The 24,747-nt window shown below is 36.0% G+C and overlaps 2 protein-coding genes across 2 annotated transcripts; both read right to left on the bottom strand.

The window, feature by feature from the left end:
- Window positions 1-11,484: 11,484 nt before the first annotated feature.
- Window positions 11,485-13,957, bottom strand: LOC128164005 (uncharacterized). Its single transcript, XM_052827715.1, has 3 exons — window positions 12,411-13,957; window positions 11,924-12,043; window positions 11,485-11,778 (listed from the first exon to the last, which is right to left on the bottom strand). Exons 1-3 carry the CDS (start codon window positions 13,874-13,876, stop codon window positions 11,610-11,612), a joined length of 1,755 nt encoding a protein of 584 aa, XP_052683675.1. The 5' UTR covers window positions 13,877-13,957; the 3' UTR covers window positions 11,485-11,609.
- Window positions 13,958-14,133: 176 nt separating this feature from the next.
- On the bottom strand, window positions 14,134-17,242 carry LOC128163221 (uncharacterized). The gene is made up of 3 exons (XM_052826764.1): window positions 17,177-17,242; window positions 14,384-16,543; window positions 14,134-14,157 (listed from the first exon to the last, which is right to left on the bottom strand). The coding sequence occupies exons 1-3, from the start codon at window positions 17,228-17,230 to the stop codon at window positions 14,134-14,136; spliced, it is 2,238 nt and encodes a 745-aa protein (XP_052682724.1). The 5' UTR covers window positions 17,231-17,242.
- Window positions 17,243-24,747: the final 7,505 nt, after the last annotated feature.

Here is a 24,747-nt window from a genome sequence, read left to right as displayed (position 1 = left end):
CTCTGATTGATAGAGGGTAAATAATTCTTTACGACAGGTTTGAAAATCAGCTTTGATTCGTAGCAGGAGCACTGGTCTGTAAAAGAGAGCATCACTTCTGATGCTGTCAATGGTTGCCCTGTGTTGCTGTCGCTTTGTTTCATAAGATGTTCTAACATCTAGTTGTCTATGACTTCTATGCTGTGTGCAATGGTAACATACAGGAACTTGACAAATTTCACAGTAATTTATATAAACATTACGTTGATGTCTCACACAGATCTCTTGTGTTGGGATGTAGTTGAATTTGTAACGGTGTGACACAACATCATGGTCTATTGTATTGAGATCTTTTACATGGTTTTCTTTACATTGTGGACACAGATCACTTGTACACGACACACAATAATACTCTGTGTCCCCCGGACACTTAGAACATTGATGTACTTGACATGGAACGATTGCTGCTTCCATGATATTGAGGGACTAGATCTCAACATCACAACCTGTTAAATGAAAAAAAACCCAGTGTTTTAAATGAAGTCAACCACATTCTTTCCATTCATCAAAAAAAAAAATACCCGACAGAAAGACCCATGGAAACTCCATTGGGTTTTGCCGTAACCCCCCAAAACCCCCATGAAATTATATATGTGGAAGAAAACTACCATTCCCGAAAAAATCAGATGGTGTTTTTATCCCCATATTTAATGCTAATGTAGGGATTTCCCCCATATTTACTCAGGTAATGATAATGGGGTCATTACACCAAAAAATATTAGTCTGAAGTGAATCAATAAAATCTGCTTAATGTCTGATATAAGGCACAGTTGAATAGATGATATACCTTACAAATTATTACTAAGCTTAATTTATTTATCACATTTATGATGGATCTTTCAAGCTAGTTATTTTTATATTTATGCTTAAAATTAGCATTTAAAAAGCAAGGGAAATATATAGCAGTCCAGATGAAAACTAAACTAGCCTAATATCAATTGTTAGAAAGTACTTGTTCAGTTTTTCTCACAACTTCTTAATCAATTTCATAGGTTAGCCTAAATCAATTGTGACTTTCACATTGCAATGGCAAGAATCAAGATTTGGTCAGCATCCCAGTAACACATGTAGTCTGTAATGTTGCAATCAAAATTTTTGCTAGCGATGAATTTTTAAAACATGAACATATTTCAACAGCAAAACGATTAGGAAAAAATCCCAAACAGCAAAATAAAACTGGGCTAATTAGCCTATTAAATCTACAGCATATATATACTGTCTAGGGTTCTGCGTTCGTCAAGATGAAGAACTCATGATATTACATGTATGAGTATAAACTACGAGAGCAAGTATTACACGTAAAAATCTACAATCCCTTATTTTGTACTTACAGCAAATTAATTCTTTGAAAGTGATGTTTAGTGAACTGATTAACGGCATCGAAAGTTAGATTCACAGAAAATTATGAACACGAGAAACAATTTGCTAACGCATGATTCAGTTCGAACACTGTGAGAATCGTATTCAAATGTTGCATCATTTTTGTTTCAGATTGTTCTATCCAGACTGATAATAACGTAACAGTAAGCGCTTTTACGACTATGACAGGTGTTGACTAAAATCAGAACATGCAATATTGAGAAATCTAATACACGATACTGTCTGTTTTGAAGTTATTTCATTTTTAAAAAGATATTTTAAAATATTTTAGAAATAGATCAAAATATTGGTACAAGGGCGTCAGAACAGCGGTGACGGTCGTTGTCTCAAAATAAAAATGATCGATTTTTTTTTCATAAGTGTTAAGGTGTATCCTTGAACATATATTGGAGTACATTACTGCAGTATAATGGTGAATATATTGTACAACGGCTGCATCAGCGCACAGTAGTCATAAACTCTGTTGTATACACAAGTGCGAAGTGTGGTAAAGATATATACTTTCGAGGCAAGTGTACGTTGACATTTGACATGGTATTTTAAATTAGATATGTCTTATAGCAGTAACTGCAAACTATTTGAACTACTGTGAAAGTTTATGACTTTACATTGCCAATTTCTGGGACACCCTATTTCATATAATTCCCAGTGTAAGTGCATGTATTCCCAAGTTAAAAGAAAGAGAAAACCCTAATTAAGATACCTAAAGACACCCCACACCCTTCCCCTTAATGTGCTAATTACCTTTTAAAATTAGTTTTCACCCTCCTTCCCTTGGAGTTAACCCCTGTCCCCGACCCTATTACTTCTGCTTGTCTGTATTTGCTTCCTAATGAAATGCTTCAATTGAAATAGGGGGTGGGGATGTAACCAACAATTTATTTTTCTTTTATGCAAAGGAAGTATACAAATTCTTTCATAAAAAGTTTAATTCTAGACACCTGTCTAACTTTGGTTTATTTACCATACTTGCAACGAAAATCATGCTCCAATTTTACTTGGAGAACACACATTTTCGGGCATAACTTATCAAAACAAGTTATTTCATAGTTTTAGATTTGCCTTAAAATAAACTCCGAGATAAAAGCAAATTGCACTTTCTATGAGAATTTCCATGCACTATTTTTGGCCCATGTTCTGGGGGTCCGATCTCTCTAAAATTAAAACGAACATACACTTTTCTGGTTTTCAATTTATTTATTAGGAATAGTATTTTAAAAAAATCATAAGCATCTAAAAAGTTTAATGTAGGTTTTTTTTCGTGAATGAGCAGAATACGCCCTTAATATTCAATGCGGATGTAAGTTTCCTGTATACATCTAACGTTTGTGGACTGCAAAATCTTTACACATGTTTACAAGTGATAAATTATTTTTAAGGACGTAATACACGATAAGTTTTATATCGGTCTCTTTTTTAAACGGATTTTTTTTCAAAATTAAGTCTCTGGTTTCGTATGTCTGATAGTATAACTATTTGATTTCAAGTTGACAATTAGCACTATTTAAGTACTCCAATTGGCGATATGAGAACGCATATTTGCTGTTTTTTTTAAATTATTGTTAAATACATTGATACTTTTCTATATTTACATTTTCCAGTGTCTTTGCCTGTGATAACACTACGAATCGATTTTGTACTATGTAACCCATAATACAAATGACGCCAAAATGAGGCGCCAGCGGGGTTTGTTTATTTTTATTTAGGTATTTAATTGTACGGTGGCTAAAAATTATATAAATATAAGTAATAAGGAATCATTCTTTGAATATTATGAGGTGATAATTTCGGTCGGGGTGTGATCAAATCTATCATAAAGCCCTTCGGGCTTTACTGGATTTGATCACGCCCCGACCAAAATTATCACCTCATAATACTCAAAGAATGATTCCTTATTCCTTATCTAAACGTGACTGTGCGTGATCAATTTGTAACAAAAAAAAATATTTTTAAGATACAAAAAATATTTTTTATTATAGATATAAACGTTTTTATTTGAAATATTAAATGTTCATAATAATATAAATTGCAGATAAGTGGTAAACTTTGGCTTTTTATCATTTCACCTCCAAATATGTGGAACTCTTCTGTGTATGGCGGTGATTTTCTTGAAATCTCATAGCATAAGGTTCTTTATTTCGATTTCTCATAGCATAGCATATAAATCTTATAGCATTGGATTGAAATCTGATAGCATATTATTGAGATTGCATAGCATAGCATAGAATTGTAAAAGATATGTATGAAATGACCTGATCGATAAAGTAAAACTTTCTTACCGATTAAAATAGCTATGGGTTTTTCCTATTCCTTCCGATTTTTAAACTGACCTATGTCCTTGGCAAACCAACCCTGCATGCGTCAAATAAAGCTTGCGTTTTGTTAAATAATAACAACAAGTTGGTCATTCATGTCAGGCAGTCACTATGCTTAACAAAGTTAAACTTTCTAAACATGCCTTGGACTTTTTATTTGTGGGGTTTTTACATCACGTTCATTAACCATGACTGGTTGAATAATGAATAGGAATGCACAAGTGTCCTCTTTCCATTTAGAATTGAAAAAAGATAGCTTTAGAGTGTTGTTTGTTAATTAATATGCCCCCTCCCGATTTCAGACCGTTTCCGTGCAAGGTCTGACATATCATCAGAGCAATTTGATCACTTATGCTGGGTAAGTGTAGCTTAAAATCAATATCGAAAGGACTATTAATTGCTTTAAATTTAATGCCATTTTCACTTGTTTGCCTGTTGACATGCAAGATAGGAAAACATAAATTTTACATACAAAGTATCATTTTATAGTAAACTTAAGTATTTTTAGGGACAGTTTACATGTATAAACTAGAATGTGGTCTGATTACAGGAATGTGGTCTGATTACAAGAATATATTCATGAAATTAATGAGCTAAATTAGCACTCGTTTACACATTCAGTTAAACACGTTAATAACGAAGTGCCAGGGACGGGCTATTTCGCATAATTTGTTATATTCGTCAAGTTAACAACATGTAATTTAGTCTCGAGGGATGAGAATCATTTTATTGTAAGCGTCAGTTCCCTATGAGCGTGTTCACTATGAGCGCGTTTTACTGTGTAAGCTTTCACTTGTACATTCCGGATATGTATTGTTGTTCTGTGTATTCTGATGTTGAATGCTAACTGTTTGTTTCGAGTTGGTGTTCCTCTTGACAAACAAGTTGATTGGGCAAGATTATCAACAGTCTCAATTAAGTTCTACGGTCGATACAACGTCCTTGTTAGCAAAAGCAATCTTCCGGTAGGTCGAATGACTGTCTTTTTAGCTCACCGAGACGAAGTCAGGGGGAGCGTATGCTTATACCCCCGGCGTCGACGTCGGTATCGGCGTCCGGACCTGGTTAAAGTTTTTGTTACAGATCCCGTATCTAAGTTATTTCTTGTCTTATTTTCACGACACTTGCATGTACGATGCAGCTAAACCTTCTTATGGACTTGAAAGACTTTGATGCTGAATCTGGGTCCTAAATTTCAGATGCTTGAGGAGGTTAAGGTTTTTAGAGCAATAGTTACTGCTGGTCCTAACTTTACCAAACTTGCATGAATGGTGCATCTTATGATACTGATGCACCAGACAGGCTTGAATGCTGAATCTGAGCTATAAGTTTTGGATGCTAGAGGAGGTTAAGGTTTTTAGAGCTGGTTAAAGTTTTTGAAACAGGTGTCCTCTGATGATGGTATCTTAGTTATTACTTGTCCTAACTTCACCAAACTTACAAGAATGCTGTGTCGTATGATACTGCTGCACCACTAGGCTTGAATGCTGAATCTGAGCCATTGGTTTTTGATGCTGGATGAGGTCACATGTTTTATAAATAATAGCTTGCATAGTTGATTGAACTATAATATTAAAGAAACTCAGAGGTAGCTTCAGATGCAGAGCCTGATCTCTATTATCAAAGATGCTGAAAAAATATCCTACCTTACTTAAACCTGCTTGAGAGATAGTTGTGTCTGTTGTTAAATGATATAATTAACTGATGATTGTATGATATAATCACTATTGTTAAATATAATACAATAGAAAATCATATGTTATGTTGTAAAAAGTATATGATTTGATACGATACGATATAATATTGTATCATTTTTTTCTATATATAATGATATGATATTGTATGATATGATAATGTATTATTAATTTATTATTTTATCTCATGATTCTTTTACATATGATATTGCAATATATAATATTGAATTGTATGATACGATATTGTATATTAAATAATATTGTATCATATGATATTGTATAATATGATATTGGTTTCTATAATATATTATATCACATGAAATTGTATTATATGATATTTAATATTACATTATATCGTATCATACGATATTGTATAATATGATATTGGTTTGTATGATTAATTATCATATCACATGAAATTGTATTATATGATTTTGTAATATATAATATTGTATTTTATGATATAATATGTATACTATGATATTGTATTATATAATATTTTACTATGTTACATGATATTGTATCCGAAGATATGATAAAATGTTGTATCAAATTATATTAATTCATATGATACAATATCATATTAAGTATTTTATGATATAATATGTATACTATGATATTGTATTAAATAATATTTTACTATGTTACATGATATTGTATCAGAAGATATGATAAAATGTTGTATCAAATTATATTGAATCATATGATACAATATCATATTAAGTATCAAATATGATACAGTATCATACAATAGAATTTCATACTATATACAAGTTAGGGGAATGGACAGAGGGGAGGTACCAACTCCTGCTAATCCTCTCCAGAACATTAGTTGGATCAGAGATGGTAGAGGATATCGTTCGGAGGGCAGAGGAAGTATTATCTCCCCTTCTGCCCGAACAGTCTCAATCCTGGACCAGTTCCAACAACAAATGAGGCGCCTCTCAAGATGGATGTGATGGTTGGATCCAGGTAATTTCCAATTGAGGCCTATTAATTCTCCAAGTGTCCTCATTCATTAGAGATACCAGGTACTGATGGCAGAAAACCTGGAGGCAGCCCAAAGGTTGAAGTACCTCAACTTTTGCCATTCATTTATGTCTAATTTAGACAATGTGCAGAGTTCGGTATTTCCTTATGCCCTGTTGCATTCCAGCAACGCTAGGACCCTGTCAGGGAGAAGTGGTTTGGAACCAACTCGGGAAGTCCTCCGTCATTCATTCATATGAAGGAATTGCAGTTTTTGTTTTGTTACCCATTTTAAGCAGGTACTAATAGGTAATTCTGCTTAGTTTTTTAATAATTTTTTTGTCTGTGTAGTTTCCCGGTTACGCGGTAATATGATTATAATGTTTAAACTATTTTATAAGATTTCTCCTCAAAATAAGAAAAAATAATGATACAGGGGCATTCGCATTTTTTAAAAGGAGGGGGAATGTAGTAGGTTAAGCTATTCGACCAACTAGAACGACGTACGACCTAATAAAGCAGTGCGAGAGAGATTGAGCGGGCACCAGTTTAGCACGGAGACACAGAGAGATCGAGACGAACCAAGGTACAGAGCAGACGAGTGATCCACTTAAGCCGTGAACCTGGTAATTGTTATAGAGTATAGATAAATACTACCACACATACAATAACAGGAGAAGGTACTATCCAACAATTTTCTCCAGATCAGTCATATGCAAATGCATCCACACCTGTCGAACCTGGATTCCAATATTTAGAATAAAATCTGATGGTCTTATTATTTTTACAGTTTGCGACTACATCAATAGTATACGGACCCCAAACTTTTTTAAAATATCTGAATATATGATCTGATACACTCAAATCATCATTGTCAAAAATCCTGCTATAACTACCAGCACAGTCAATATAATTTCTGGTATCCACTGCACTTCTTATAAAATTTCATGTTTTACACATACACCGAAAATACTCATTGCTAGCTGATGCAGCTCGTCCACCATACTACCTTTGCATGTCAGTTCGTCTGCAAGGCTTAATAAAATCACTTGCACTGTTTTTAATTCTCTCAAAGTAGAACTATTGTGTTTTTCAAAATCATCCCACATGTAATGTACAATTTCTTTCATATGTAAAACATACGCCAGCATAACCACTTGCATCTGAAAATTATCTTTTCAGACATATTCTCAACACATGTGAAAAATTTAAAAGAAATAGAATTGATGTTTTCTAGCCAAAATTCCTTGTGTTTTCACTTTCTAAGCATAGATTCCTTACCACAAATAGTAATACTGAGATGCCAAACCCTGTCTCATCCAGATCAAAAAGGGGTCTTTTTAATTTCGTGGGAAAAATCTCGAAATCACCTTTTGGTACAGCGACGTCAAATGACATTGCAACTCTACAACGCCATATGCAGACATTGAACAACAACATCCAACTTGCTGAAGCCATGTCCCATCAGGACTGTTCCGTCTCTGGAATAATTTTCAATTTTGCCCGGATTTGTGTTTTTCTTTTATAATATAGAAACGTTGTACAAACGTTTTGCGCTAGCTGCAGCATGTGCTTCCGAGCACGATTCTTACATTTTAAGTCTCAGATATAGCAAGATTTATTCATAGTGGAGTCTGTCCCTGCACAGCGTAAGTGTTTATCGTGATATTTTCTTAATGATAAGTTTGTAATTATAGGTTATTTACTAGTCCAAATATATAACACAACGCTACTACATGTATTTAAATAGTAAGAGGAAATTTGGAATGAACTTTTCGTGGTACATATTTGTACAATTCATACATTTTTCCCTCTCTTTTAACATAACTACTTAGTATTCTAAATATATTGATACATTTCATATACATGCATTTGGATCTTTGATACATCTGTAAACTTTATAACTTCTGTATTTCCCTACATATGTTTTTGTGTGGCAAATATTTATTGTGAAATTGTGTCATGATATTGAGTGCATACTGTTTACATTTTGATAAGTCATTAAAGTTAAGAAAGTTATACTTTATATTTATGGGATATATCCTGTTTAAAAAAAACTCATTTTGTAGGGAATTTCTGTTTAAATTTAGAAAGTATGGTCACCAATAACTGTCACAATTCTGCATGGTTTTTTTAGGTATTGTTATTTGAGATTGAATTGTAATAGTGTGTTTTGTTATTTTCAGTTTTCTTACCATTTGGGCATAATCCAATAAAGTAAATAATCCTTTACTTTGATGCCTTTGGGGTTGTTACTAGCGGTATAAATCTCCAGATTAAAGACTGCAGAAGGACATCGCATCCATCCATATCACCACTTCATCTTCATTTTACACTTTCTTCACATTCAGTGCACTGATTTCAACATCCATAACACTCACCAATCGTTCTTATAACGTCCAGACTACAATTTTAATTTTACCGTTCACAGCTAGGCTAGGACGATTAACAACATCCCTACATGGCATATTTTCTGTTGTCACATCACAAATATTTCAAAATTTTGTTCGTTTTTACGTCCTTTTTTAAATTTTGATTCTGGGCATGACTTATCTGTGTATATCGGTGCAATTAAGATATAATTTTGATTTATTACTTGCCATTAACTGTCCGTATAGGTATTTTTTTTTTTTTTTTGAGGACGAAACATTTTACTGACTAAAAAGGAATTATCGTCTCAAATATAATTACATGTATCTATTTTTGCTCATTTCCAAATACTTTTATATTTTTTAAATATATTGACCAGATTATATAAATAATTTGCAAATCGTGTCGACGCAGATTTACATAGAGAAAAAGTCTTAGGCTTTTTGAAAGTATTTTTCGTAAAAAGTTAGGAAATCAATTAGTGTCGTTTTAAGTTCTCAAAACTAATTTATTTAGATTCTTCTGGCGAAGGAATCCTGTTTTCTTAATTACGCAATAGTCATTGTAATGCAAGTCATTCCGTTTCTTTGATGTCGAGAATGAATTAATTTTCTCTCACGGCTTTTTGGAACAATTAATGGCTAGAATATCTCAACACCAGGACAGGGGACGCTATAGGGTTTTTGTCTGATCACTTTTGCGACAGACATCTTAATTTTACGTTGTCTCCTGTCCTGTATTTCAAGTATGTAGATTTAATTTGTACTTTGTATTATTAATTTTTGTCACATTTATAGAAAACTGGTTATGCTGCTGAACTGTTAGGTAATGAACTTTATCTTTTATAAAGAATAACAGACTTTATTATCAATGTAAATGTGATTATCGTCCTTTAATTGTGTATTTTGTGAAATTGTATAGATGTCGCTTTATATTTGTCACGTGTCATTGTCTATATGAATGTTGATTATCATGATATTTGATTAGTCTTTACTTTGCTCGGTTCTGAATAAGAGCTCAAGTTTCACCACGTATAACACAACATGCGGGGTGTATGCTATGTTGTACACGGGGTGTAGGCTACCGAGGCGAGAAAACGGCGTCGAAGGTACGATATTTGTCCAATTAATTAACTAAAGGACTTATTTTGTCAAAAACAGTAGGCTTACGGAAGAAAGCATGAATTACGGAATACATAGAAACGTTTTATTCCATTATACATGGTCTAGTTTTCTCAAACACCTCAACACAATTCCGACAGTCAGGGTGAGTTTGACCCTGACGTACGTTAATGATCAAATATCCGGACAAAGGTTCCGTTTATCATCACTGTTTTGTTACTAACAATTACATACCTTCAGTGTTTGATTATTCATAAATTTTCTGTGAATAAAATCAATCGAATACAGAAATATTTGCGAAAAAGTGATGTTGTACACGGGGTGTATACAACGTGTTGTACAAGGGGTGTATACAATCGGGGTTTTTTTGCAGAGACTAGTGCATAAAATCAATGGAAAATGTTTAATGCTTATTTATTTTGATAATGTAGCTCTTTATATTGTCTTGGATCATTCTAGATTATCATGTATAGAGCTTGGTTAGCACAACACAAGGTAGGTACAGACTTTTAACAGAGTATATTGATAACTCTTTTGATCAAATGTTTTAAATTAGTCCAAAACTGCTTTGTAGATGGAGATAGAAATTGATCATACAGAGGAAGTTCATGATGAAGAAGAATCCTTTATATGCGAATTTTGCTCAAAGTCATTTAAACACAGATCGTCCTTGTATAGACACCTGAATGCTCACAAAAAAGAACTGTTTAAATGCAATCAATGCCCAAAAATATTTGCCACGCGACATTACTTGAATCTCCACATCAAAAATGTCCATACAGAGCCAAGAAACCTCCTCTGTCCTTATTGTGGTCGAGCTTACCACACTTCATGTGCATTGTCAAACCATATAAGGTTTAAGCATAAGGGTGGGGGTAATGAATGTAGCATATGTGAACGTAAATTCAAAGACAATTACGGTTTAAAACGGCATTTGTCATCTCATGAAGAAAAGGCACAGCACTGCTCCATTTGCAATAAAAACTTTAAAAACTTAAAAGAACATTCGAAACATTGCACAAAGGAGAAATCAGAAAAGAGGTATACTTGTCATCATTGCGACAAAAAATATGCATTGAGAAGATGCCTGAAATTGCACATTAAAAAAACCCATGAAACCACTCCTTCATATCCTTGCTGTTGTGGGAAATTGTTTAAATACAGGTCCTCTCTCAACAGACACAAGAAGGCGTGTTCAAAGTCTGGTATTTGAGTATTTTGACTAGATTAATCCTCATATCAGAACCTGTAATTTTTGTTGTGTTCTACAACAGAATAAGAACTCGAAATTATTAAATGGGAATTTGACAATTTTGTTAAGCAGTTAGCTTAATAATTTCGTTTACAGACATTTTCTGATATACTTGGTTTATTTCGAAGAATTTGATATGTCGGGTCATAAATAGCTATTTCTTTTTCTTGCTATGTTTGTGTTTTTCTTCAGTTGCATATGTATTTCAATTTGTCATTTTTTAAATCTTTGATATATTATAAATTATAGGAAATTTCAAACAGCTATTGAAAGAAACTAGAAAGACTTGTAAAAGCTTTAAAAATATCAGATTTCATAAGGCTATCGTTATAATTGCACAATTATCTTTATTTTTTATGGTATACTGCATAAAATTGTCTATTTCTTACAGTCATTACATGAACATGTAAAAACAAATGTCATATGCATGTCTTTATTTCCATATTTGACGTCTTGATGTTCCACAGTTCTATATTTCGATACCAAGACGTTTTGTAGGTAAAATCTTTGATTCGTCTGTTTTGTGATATTGACGTACTGGCAGAGCACCACGGGAGGGAGCTTGCGGACCTGATACTTTTCCAAATTTAATGTTTCGTTTGCAGGTTTTTTTCCTCGGAAGGTCAAAAGCATGATCTCTGAAAGCATTTTTTATGTACATGTATAATCTGACATATACGAAATTTTTAATTTTATGATAAGAAAAGATATTTCATTTGTCATTACATATTAACTAACAAAACCAGAATTATTATATTGACAATTTACAGTAAAATTGACCACCTTGGCACAATTGTTGTCTTGTTTATTGAATCTATTGTTTGACGTTCTTGTGCTTCTGAAGAATCGGCATCATATGAAGGATATATCCCACTTGTGCGACTAGTTCTCATGTGAAAGCCCCTGCAATTCGAAGTTAACCCAATAAAAACTATTTTATTTATTCGATAGTTTAAACTGTTTGACAATTTGTATACATTTACCTTACAAAAAGTGAAACATTTATGAATAATGCTTCGCTATTTGGTATTTTCATTTTATATACAGGGAAATATTCGCCCGTCTTATTTTCGCTCTTTTAGCCCATGATGTCAGCGGACAGAACAAATTCCAATATATCAAAGTTCTCTCTTTAAATACAACCTGTGTCTGGGCGAATTAAATACAATCTAAAACTGCGTAGAAGGGCGAAAATTATACGGGTCGAAAATAACCCTGTATACTGTATTTTCTCTAATCCATTATATTTTGTATTAAAAGTTCAATATACCTGTTTGGATTGCTTTTACAGGACATAACATCCACAACACTGGACATTAGTGATGGCACATCCCTTGCTTTAATAGAGACTTGAGAAGTTGGATACAATGACTGTAATATACCGACAGTCGTTTCCGCAGCAAGACTGCCAATAGATCTTATATTAAACGAGTTGGTTAAATTGTGCATTTGAATTTTAGTATCAATGTCAATTAACATTCCTTCAAATGTGACTGCTGGTGTGCCATTTAAGTAGCGGCCATGTGGTGGAAAACAAGAGAAATCTACATCTTTTAATAATAATTTTCTCATTGCAAGAAGTTTTCCAATACGTTCAATCGCAGAGATACCCGGCGTATCACAGGCATCATACCATTCTCTTACTATTTTTGTCAATGCAGCAGAGTCGCTAAATCCGTGATCGTTCATCCAGGTTTCCACCTCTTCAGAAAAGTGCGTGCGGGCGTTCGGAACGCTCTGCTTATCAATTAGATCTTCGACGAATGGCAATGTTAAAGATGTTTCGTTTGATTTTGCGCATTCTCTCCAGGCTTGCGATGATATTCCACAGAAACCAACTGTACTTGTGCGAACTCTCAGATGGGTAAGGTTATGTGAGCAATCGATGCTTTTGCAAAGTAAACTTCCACTTGCAGTATTGTTTTCTGGATATGAAAACCAGAATGGAATTGTTTCTGCTATTCCCTCAACTTGCATCGGACTTGAAAATGGTTTCTCCGATTGCCATTCCAACAAAGCAAAGGGGAATAAATACTTTGCATAAGCAGATCTTAAAGCAAGTTTTGGGTATCGTTTCGACTGAATAACCTTGGTCGAAAGTTGTTTAAGAGAGCTTGGACTTTTTAGTCGAAGTACTCTGGAGTTTTGAGTAGGTACAGTGATCAATCCAAAAAGTTCAGCTAGATAATCAACTTTGAGATTTTTTTTCCAAGACTTTCCAAATTTCTTGAATGTTTTTGGAACTCTATGCTCAATTGACTTGTAAATAACATTGAGATCTGTATGTGTGAGCTCCCAAAGTGCTGTCACAGAGCAAATATATTTCTTTAAATGATCGGTAGAACGTTGCTCCCATCGTTTTAGAGTACTTTGATCAGTTTTGAGTGCTTCAAGGATAAACGAAAATAGCGTCTCATCAGCCTTAATTCTTTGCACTGATTCTGGTTTTCTACCACTTTCTTTTGTATCGCATTCTTTATCATTGGAAGCCTGTGAGCTTGTTATGCCTGTCTCATTCATAGCAAAATCCACTTCAATTTCTGATCTGTTTGTTTCATCTAAACCTATGTGAGTTTTTTCATATGTGGTCTCAGAACATCTGAATTCATTGGATACTTCTGTGATGATAGATCGGACAATGTCATTTTCTTCAGTATTTAGTTCATTAACAACCGAATCTGGAAGCCAGTTCTGATCTACGGATGTTAAATCTTTTTCAGAGTTATTGACGTCCATTGTATCCTTGCTCTTACACCATACCCTTCTGTCGACAGGAGTTGCAATGTCAGAAAAAGAATTTGCAACTGTAGACACTTCAAGAACTCCATCTTGTCTTTGCTTGATACATTTGTCTTCCAGTGGACATTCGGAATCACTTTTGTTGATTTCAGTTATTTTTTTCACCAGTTCATTCTTTGACAAATGTTTAGTACTTTCCCAAAAGTCTTTCTGAAACTGATATATAGTTAACGGTTTGTGCATAGAGTCACGATTCATGAGTTGTATCCACTGACCATCTGTTGCAAAACTCAACACTCTAATTCCATGTTTTGCACACTCTTTCAAAACATGATCGGTAGCGCTTCTCATCAGATCAGAGGTCAACTTGTAGTCTTTTAGACCATAAGCAATTGGAAGAGAACAAGGCATTTGTGTAGAAGAGTCTCTATTCTTATTTGTAATCACCCACACCATTATTTCCGTTGCTCTTTGTCTTAGAATATCATAACCATTTTTAATTACCTTAACTGCATCGTCCAGAATGTGTAATATTTCAGTGAAATGTGATTCACAATGAGTTTGTTTTCCCAAATCTCGCTTAGCACGAAGATAGAATTTATTTTCAGTCTCCTCTGTAGGTAACCTATCTGCTATTGCTGTACATGAAGGTATTTCGCAAAGAAATTCAACATTTGAGAGAGTAAATTCTTTTATTTTTCTCCTGATTTCTTTAACTCGGGAGCCATTTCGAGTTGGTTTGGTAATTTGTTTTCTATCATAATCTTCCAACGTCTGATTCCAGATACAGTCCCATAGATCTTGTGAAAATGTGACATTAAAAAATGTGGTGCTTTCCCCTGAGTATGTAACATAAAGTAACCGATCTGTGTTCAATACACACATCTCAGCAAGACACTGGCATACGTAATAATCTGGAAGACTATAATGGACAGGAGTTTGCTTCTCTGATGGAAAAGGGCATTTTATTTCAACAGCAGCTATCACTTTATTGTTTGTGGATGCCCGAATACTTCCATCAGGTGACACAACACAGAATATATCGGCTGTATCTGCAGGAAGAACGTAGCACCCTTCTTCAACAAAAATAGCATTTGGATAATATGCAGGTAAAAATCTGCCTACCAATGTAGCAACAGCATCGTTTTCATGCTTCGTTCCATGACTAAGACGAGTTTGTATTTCTTCCGAAATAGGAGAATCGACATTTTCAATAAATTTTGCGAAATGGTTCTGCTTTTCTTTTAGTCCTCTTAAACCTATGGCCGAGTGCAAAGTGCTACCCGTTACACACGCCTGTTTGCGTACTTCAAACCAGATGTCTGAACGTTGCTTAACGTATCTTGGCTCTATTTCCGTGAGGGCACCTGTACTCTCTCGCAGCATTGCAATATTCTGTTGAACTGAAAAGTCAACTTGGTTATCAACGGCATATGGACTAATAGATTGTTGTATATAACTTGAATAAGACAGCATGTGCCCTATTGTTGTCAGAGCATCGCGAGAAAACTCGCTCAACCTATATAGGGATGCTTGAAGCCCGCTTATGACGTATACATATCTTGATTCTTTCCAGTTGTCTCCCCCCATTCCTTTAAATTTGTTAAGTCCAAATGTCTGTCTGACAACAAGATCTCGCGTGTCTTGTAAACGTGATGATATTGTTTGTACAACATCAGTTATCTGTGGAATAACTGCTTTTATTGTTTGCTCATCTGCATTTCTTGTGAAATCATCATTCATGCAAAGACTACTTTTTATCTCATTAATTTTCTCTACATCATGAGATAATTTTTCCTTTCTTTCAGTCAATTTCTCGCCTCTCTCATGACCAAACATGTCAACATCTCCCCCCTTTGTGTCAATTCCGGCTGTGACTTTTTTAGCATCCGCACATAACATGTATTCATTATCTTTGACAACATCCGAACTTTTTAAAGCATCAATAACAGGAAAAAGAATTCCAGGAGGGATTGTATTTTTAAGGTGAACATTGCTTGTGCGAAATTCTGTTAACTGACCAATGCTTGGAACCGCAAAGTTGATTTGTGCATTTTTGGGATTAAACGTTCCAGTCTCAGCTTGTTCATTTGACATCTGACCAATATGTTTTGGTCCTCCCATGAAATACAGAAACTTTGCATGGAATAATCTGTAACCTGTTTTCCAAAACAGTTTTGATGTGTCCGAATACCTCATTTCTGAAGTATTTGTTGTACAAAAAAAACGAACAGTTTCCATAAAAAGCACAAAAGATAGATTGTGTAATGGGAAAGAATCATCAACAACACTTTTCATGAACTTTGTAAAATCAGTACAATATTCACTTTCTTGCATTTTTGCGAAGAAACATCGGAACAATTCAGTGTCACTTTCTGAAATGTGTTTGGACTCATTGTCTTTGTGAGGAAAATTAGAAGGTGACTGAAAGTTTGTTGGAGAATGTTGGTCATTATTTGTGTATGAACTAAGCTTCTTTCTTTTGGGAGTTCGAACTTTTGAAGGAGTACACTGATGCTTTTTACTAGAAGGGGGTGTATTGCAATGCAAGTTTCGTGATTCAGTAAGTAATGCATATTTGTTTTTAGTTGCCTTGAAAGATATGCGCTTTGGTTTATTAAGCCAGAGTCTTCTCTTTTTCCGAGACATTTGTATACATGTTTTCTGAAACATAAATATTAAAAAGTAAAATACAAGGTGTAAAATATAACGTTTTAATCTTAATTCATACCCATATATTGCTTGTTTATAAATAGTGATATATAATATCGTCTTCTTCTATTTCTAATTGATCAGTCGTATCAATGATGGAAGAGATAGACATAATAAATATGATAAAAGCAACATATGTTATCTGTTAAAGAATATGAACTGCTTTTTAAGATTTGTCAAGACTCTAGAATGTCGTTAATTCGTTATAAAAAGCGATTGTATACACCCCTTGTACAACACGTTGTATACACCCCGTGTACAACATCACTTTTTCGCAAATATTTCTGTATTCGATTGATTTTATTCACAGAAAATTTATGAATAATCAAACACTGAAGGTATGTAATTGTTAGTAACAAAACAGTGATGATAAACGGAACCTTTGTCCGGATATTTGATCATTAACGTACGTCAGGGTCAAACTCACCCTGACTGTCGGAATTGTGTTGAGGTGTTTGAGAAAACTAGACCATGTATAATGGAATAAAACGTTTCTATGTATTCCGTAATTCATGCTTTCTTCCGTAAGCCTACTGTTTTTGACAAAATAAGTCCTTTAGTTAATTAATTGGACAAATATCGTACCTTCGACGCCGTTTTCTCGCCTCGGTAGCCTACACCCCGTGTACAACATAGCATACACCCCGCATGTTGTGTTATACGTGGTGAGTTTCCTGAATAAGGAACAAATGAAGTCCTCAATAAGCCATGGTCAATTGGCCTGGATAAGACTGCGACTATTCAATTTACAACTTCTTAGCCTGAATAAGGCATCAGCTATTATTATTATTTTTTTTACAATTGATTCAATCCTTTGCTGACGCATTTTTCAAATTGATAAGACTTCCAAAAAACCCATGAACACAGAAACTTGCTTTACTTCAAGCAAAACGAACAATAATATAAAATTGATCATGAAAATTTTGCATTTAGCTTTATTATTGTTAAACTACCCGTTTATCTCACTTAACTCATCACTAGATAATGGGTAAGTATAAATTAACAACATTTTTCTATTTATGTACATATCTTTTTATTAGAAACTGATTTTTAAGATATTAAGCACTTTCCGGATATTGAATATCCGCCATTAAACATATTTTACATATACGCTATGTTAACACTACACTTCGTGCAAACGCGCAGTCCATCTGGTCGTTGTAGAGTTGTACGAGTGAGTTTAAGTTCGAATGAATGTGTCACCGTGTTAGTGCGTGCGCAGTGAGAGTGTGTCGTCCGATAGTTAAAGAGCGTAGATCGACGGAGCTGCATTAGACCCTATAAAGATGCATGTAAGTGTAAACTGAATGTCAACGATTTACCATTTGTTTATTAATAAACAAATTTGTATGACCTATTTATACTTAATTGGCGCTGCGAGCATTTCGAATTCCTGCAAAGGGTAAAGATTTATGTTGAAGTTTTTTGACAATTTCTTTGGCGGGAACTGTCAGTATTCAGTAATGCTACGTACCATACTTACGTATTCTCTCGGTAATTGATGAAAGAAATAGGAATCATTTGTTCATAACTGAACGAATATTAGAGTTTAGGTACTGATTTTTGCAGAATTCATGCTGTTGAATACATTTTCTTATATTGATGAAAACACGCGGTGATGCTAGTCACCAGAAGTTGAGTCGAGCACATGGTCACCAAATGTTCAGTAGCTTTCTCCACGATGTCTTTGATAAGTAATATCATAAAAACATATAATGATATGTGAAATAAGATATAATAGCTTTCACTTCGTGAAAATTTAAATTATGAAGAATTATTCAGAATAATTTATTAATTTTATCCCCACACCCTCATCCGGTATAAAAGAAAATTGGCTAAGAACAAACCTTTCAATTTAACATTAATACTTGTGGTTATAAAGATATGAGAGTCCTACCAGGTGTTGGTCAGGTCATAGCTGACCGTATATGGGAATTGAGAAAACAAGGCCCCATTGACTTAGGAACATTTGCAAGTATACCTTAGAATCACTCCAGAATTAATGCATGTATAGATTTTCTTCCATTATTGTGCATAGATTATAGTTATGCCAAACCCACAAGTGATGGTATGGAAATTTCAGGATCAAGAAGATCATGGTGCAGTAAACGTCGAATACCAGAATGACAGCACAGCAGAGCCATTCTACTCATCCTCGACACACAGCAACCCCTTTTGTCGGTACCTAGGAGAATTCCATTATCAGGTGAATGTAGTGGTGCATACCACGCATACAATAACACTCTATACCAAGCAGTATTCAACCATCTAGTCCAGCTACTTGCAGATCAGGTGAGCAGGAAAAGTCTCTATACAACATTGAAGTGCAAGTCTGTCAGAAAGAGAATACATTTCTCGGATTCAGATGAAGAAGAGCTCGAGAGGTCAATAAATGCAGTCGCTACAAACAATAAGGAGAGAAGACACCATTATCATTCAGACAACTCTGATCAATTGAAATCAATGGAAGACCAGATCAGGATTTTGGTTGATAAAATGCAACTACTTCAGTCGAAGTTGAACAGTATTGAGTCCAAGTCCAAAGAGAAAGCAGAGACACGCACTTGCTATAATTGCAATAGACAGGGTCACATAGCCATTAACTGTAAGAAGCCAAGAAGACAATTCCCACGCACCCAGAACAGACAATTCTAATAGTCATACACAGACCTGTCAACAACCTTTAAACGACAACGGGTCGGATCAGCAGGCGTAACTCTGACCCGAAATGAGGATCGCCGATATGATGAAGCGTACAGGCCAGGCTATTTATCTCAGCCTACAGAAACTACACCCAAAACCATCAAGCAAGCTAAAAAGAGACATCGAAGAAGAAAGACTAAGAAAGAAATACATATTTCACCAGTGAATGATCATCAGGCGTCATCCCATGGAGGCCATGAAAGTGTCGCTGACAGTGACAAAACTATGACTATACTTCAGCTAGGATCAGCATCTATGTTATTCAAGAATTCAAGAACAACTGTTGCAGTGGTAGAAACAGCTGCGGAGGCATCTATTATCTCAGACAAAGTTTACCAATCTTTGAAGATCAAGCCACCCATTAGGAGACACACTTTCATGCATGGAGCGGGTCGGGACATGAAAATGGAAACTTTTATTATTGGCCCTGTAGATATCAGGATAGGATCTTGTAATTATCCATCAGAAATTTATGTTGCTCCAATTGATGATGAGATGTTGTTGGGACTAGATTTTCTGCACAGAAACAATGTAGTTATAGATTGTAGTAACAATCAATTCTCCATTAACTCTTAAGTTTTACAGATGTCATATGGTAAAAGTAGGGAACTGCCAACAATTGCCCAAGTAACAATGCCTGGTAAAACGGTAATTCCACCGAATTCAGCCATACGTGTCAATGGTAAGCTTACGCAACCCATTGAGGGAAGCTACATTATTGAGCCTCAGGAAGATATTCCAGTTATGATGCCACGATGTGTGTATTCTGAACAGACTTCACCTAGGCTATGTTTAGTTAATGCCAGTGACCGGTATTTTACCATCCGAAAAGGCAAAGTTGTTGGAGAAGCTTTGTCAGCACACCCAGTGACTATTGTGTCGGAACCAAAATCCCAGACTAATGGCCCATTAAAGGAACTTCAAGAGCACTTGAATTCCTTATTCCAAAAATCTGTCACAGATTTAGACCAGAGTCAGAGAACATTATTGATGGACCTACTTGAGGAATACCAGGATGGATGTTTTTGCTCAGAATGAATTTCATCTGGGGAGTTTCACAGATAAAGAACATTCAATTGACACTGGCTCTGCACCTCCAATTAAGCAGAGGATGAGACGCACGCCCCTGGATTTTGTTCAGGAGGAGGAAAACCATTTGCAAACCATGCTGGAGGCAGGAATCATTGAACCGTCAAACACAGAGTGGGCGTCACCGCCCGTACTTGTTCGAAAAAAAGACGGTAAAGTCAGATGGTGTATAGACTATCAAAAACTTAACTCAGTGACGAAGAAGGATGTTTACCCATTACCGCTTATAGAGGAATGCATTGACACTTTGTCTGGAAATGAGTGGTTTTCGAAACTAGATGCCAACTCGGCTTACTATCAGATAAAAGTCAAAGAGTCTGATAAGGACAAGACGGCCTTCATAACGAAGCATGGGTTATTTCAGTTTACCCGAATGAGTTTTGGCCTTTGCAACGCCCCATCAACCTACGCTAGTGTCATGAATATAGGCTTGCGTGGACTGACTTGGAACATTGTGTTAGCCTTCCTGGATGACATCCTTGTAATGGGAAAATCATTTAAGGATCATTGGAACAACCTGCAAATAGTCTTTGATAGATTTCGACAGTATGGCTTAAAGCTGAAAGCAACAAAATGCCTTCTATTCCAAAAAGAAGTGGAATTCCTTGGCCGGAAAGTAAACAAAACAGGATTTGCTATAGGAGACCAGTACATTGAAGCTGTAAAAAATTGGAAGACTCCAGCAACAGCTAAAGAAATCGAAAAATTCCTGGGTTTTGCAAATTACCATAGAACTCCATTAAAGGCTATGCCTAGATGGGATCCCCCCTTAACCGGCTCACAGGAAAGAAGCCGTATATGTGGGGGCAAGAGCAGCAAGATGCTTTTTCTAATTTGAAGCTGGCACTAACAACCACTCCGGTTCTAGCGTTGCCAAATTCTAAGGATTTATTCATCCTAGACACGGATGCTTCAGATTTTGCAATAGGTGTAGAACTCATACAGTTGCAGGAGGGTGAAGAGCGCGTTATTGCTTATGGAAGTGTCAGTCTCACCCCAGAGCAACAGCGTTTTTGTACAACAAGAAAAGAGCTGCTTGCAATCGTACGTTTCACCAAGCAATTCAGTCATTATCTTCTGGGCAGAGAATTTGTGGTTCGGACTGATCACAGTAGCCTGACCTGGCTTCTCAACTTTAAAAACCCACAAGGTCAGTTAGCCAGATGGCTTGAGGTAATAAGTCAGTACAATATGACTGTTACACACCGACCTGGCAAGAACCATGGGAATGCTGACCCGCTTTCCCGTATCCCTGACAAACCATGCCCTGATATGAAGGTGGATATTGGTCCTACTTGTCTTCCTTGCGGTGGTTGCAAGTACTGTGTTAGAGCGCACCATAATTGGTCCAATTTCACAAATGACATTGATGATATAATACCACTTTGTAGAAAGAAACAGGAAGCACCAACAGAAGTTTATGCTGCATTATGTACCTTATTTGAAAAAAATCAGGAGCTGTCAAATGACTTCTGTCACAGTCGCATATATATCTCTTTCACAGAAGAAGATCCATACGTTGTCACTGAAACGTGTGCAGAGCAATGCCTACACATATGCAGTACAACCAGTGATAGGGATTTTACAGAAATCGAATATACAGCTGAAGAACTAAAAGAATTTCAGACAATAGATCCAGACCTTGGATTAATTCTGCCTTACTTGAGATCAAATGAAATTCCTACAGAAGATGAAATTTTTATTAGAAGTAAAGCCGCTAAAAATATTGGGTAAATAAAGAAATGTTTTTCCTGGACACAGCTGGAATATTGCGAAATATCCCAAAGAATGAGAAACCTTCCAGACTAGTTGTACCCAAAAATTTGGTCGATGAAGTATTATATTTATGTCATGACATTCCAGCAATGGGACACCAAGAACTTATTTACGTGTCAAAGAGAAATTCTACTGGTTTAGTATGAGCCAGGCAACAAAAATTTTTGACAGAACTTGTGATATATGCAGCAAACTCAAGAAGGCTAACAGGAAAGCTAGATGCCCGATGTCCAAGTATCGCTCAGAAGCACCGATGGAAAGAGTGCATTTAGACTTTTTGGGTCCACTACCCGAATCAACATCAGGAAACACTAATATATTTGTAATGGTGGATCAATTCACCAAGTGTGTGGAATGTGTGCCCCTACCAAGCCAAACAGCGGAAGTGACGGCAAGAGCAGCGGTGAATGAATTTTTTGCACGTTTTGGTTTCCCGTTCAACATCTTCACGGACCAAGGCAGAAACATTGAAAGCAAACTTTTCAAATCCATATGTGAAGTGCTCCAAATTCACAAAAGTCGCACAACACCATACCGGCCTTCTGCCAACGGTCAGGTTGAAAGATTCAACAGAACCATCATGGATGCGGTACGATGTTTCGTTGTTAAATCACAGAACAATTGGGATGAACACTTGCCGCAACTTGCTGGTGCTATCAAATCATCTATCAACAGAAATACAGGTTTCACACCAAACAAGCTCATGCTTGGACGTGAAGTTACCCTACCAGCAGATTTAGTATTTCGTCCACCGAATACAGATGAAGATAAAAATCTTGATGATTATGTCACTAGACTCCAAGAATCTATTCGCTTATCACATGAGGTGGCCAGAAATGTTTTAAAGACTTCTCAAGCTCATGCAAAGAGAGATTATGACGTTAAGCTCTACACTAGAGCATACAAAGAAGGTGATCTTGTATATGTCTTGGATACAGCAAAGGTGAAGGACGGTGCAAGAAGTTAGACTCGCCTTGGAAAGGACCAGGAATCATCGTGCAGAAGATCTCATCAATACTCTATAAAGTGAAACTTCAAAAAAATTTTTTTACAACTAATCATGATCGATTGAAACACTGTAATGAAAGACGAATACCAACTTGGCTGCGTCGTTGCAGTCAGCGTTTTCAGGATGGTGAAAACATACTGGAAAGCGAAGCTAATGATATTTTTTGCATTTGTAAAAAACCAGCTGACGGTAGCCTGATGATTCAGTGTGATACATGTGACAACTGGTATCACGGAATTTGTGTTGGAATTACAAAAGAGGTGGCAGACACCATGCGGACCTATATCTGTCCTAGATGTCAGATTTCAAGTAGTAATTAAGTTAAGAAATGTTGTCATTTATATTTCAGTCCTTTTCAGTATGGATACAAGAGATCAGGAGACTGATGAGTGAAGAGTAATAGACAGTACACAGAGTTCATCAGACTTTTCAACGGATGATGAGACGTCCAGCTCTAGCTCTGAGGATAGCACGGACTCGGAATGTCGCCGCGCAATCCCCCACAAGAGAGCAAGACTGTCGTCGGAGGAAATTGAAGATAAAGGAGAAGAATGCCAGAGAGCATGGGCAGTATGGTTCAAGGAGGACGAAGAGGAGCCTTCAACCAGTAAGAGGCCACGTACTAGAGGTTTACATTCAAGTTGCCCTGTACCTGGGTGCAACGCAAGGTCGAAACATCTTAAGCATCATGTTTGGGACTGCCACATCCTACAAGTTTTCTGGGATCACCCTTGGAGGGAGTTGGAGTGGTCTCCAGACTACCACCGCCTCCGTGCGTCATGCTTGCAAACCCTGGCGAGATGGCTGTTAGGCCCTGCAGCTACTTTGGAAGCTCTTGTGGAGCATGTGGATTCAACAATTTTCGTGCCCAAGGACTGTCTTATTGTCGACCGCTCCAAGAGGCAGATATTGGACCTTGCCTACACGATGAAGTGGCCAAGGATCCGTGACGTCACTTTGCATCCTCTCAGTGGGCCAGCTCCGCTCATACATTGGAGAGTCCTTGTTGCCCTTGTCGCTGAGGACGGATTTTTTATCATTAGGAAAAGAGGAGCTGTACAGGTTACAGGACAGGTTGAAGCCTACCCGTAGGAGTGTCCGCCAAGTCGCGTGGTCCCCTCGACAGAGACCGTCCTCGTCATCCCGGAAAGAACAGGAGCCAGAAGTGTGGAAAGTTATAGATGAATGTGGGGAGGATGATGACATACAGGGACAGTGAGGACAATGATCGATTGTCATGTTGGATCATATGCATAATATAGATGTTACATGTATTTTGGTAGCTATATTGTCAAGGAATGCATCATATAGATGTTACATGTATTTTGGTAGCTATATTGTCAAGGAATGCATAATATAGAGGTTATGTTGTTTACATACAGGTAGTGAATTATTATTTTACTTTCAGCACAGATGTATATTGTTGCATAGTAACATATTTGTATGTTTGATAACTGTAACTAATGGTAGTATGCATCATATGATAACCATTTACTTGCCATTAACGTAATTATAGATGTTGTCACTTTTGTCATTTAATTTCATTTTGCATATGTAGTGAGTATGGTGTGTGAGTGTT

The sequence above is a fragment of the Crassostrea angulata genome, chromosome 9 (assembly GCF_025612915.1).
Source record: "Crassostrea angulata isolate pt1a10 chromosome 9, ASM2561291v2, whole genome shotgun sequence".
NCBI lineage: Eukaryota > Metazoa > Mollusca > Bivalvia > Ostreida > Ostreidae > Magallana > Magallana angulata.
Note: the sequence above shows the minus strand (reverse complement) of the source record. Positions and strands in the feature narration are given on the sequence as shown.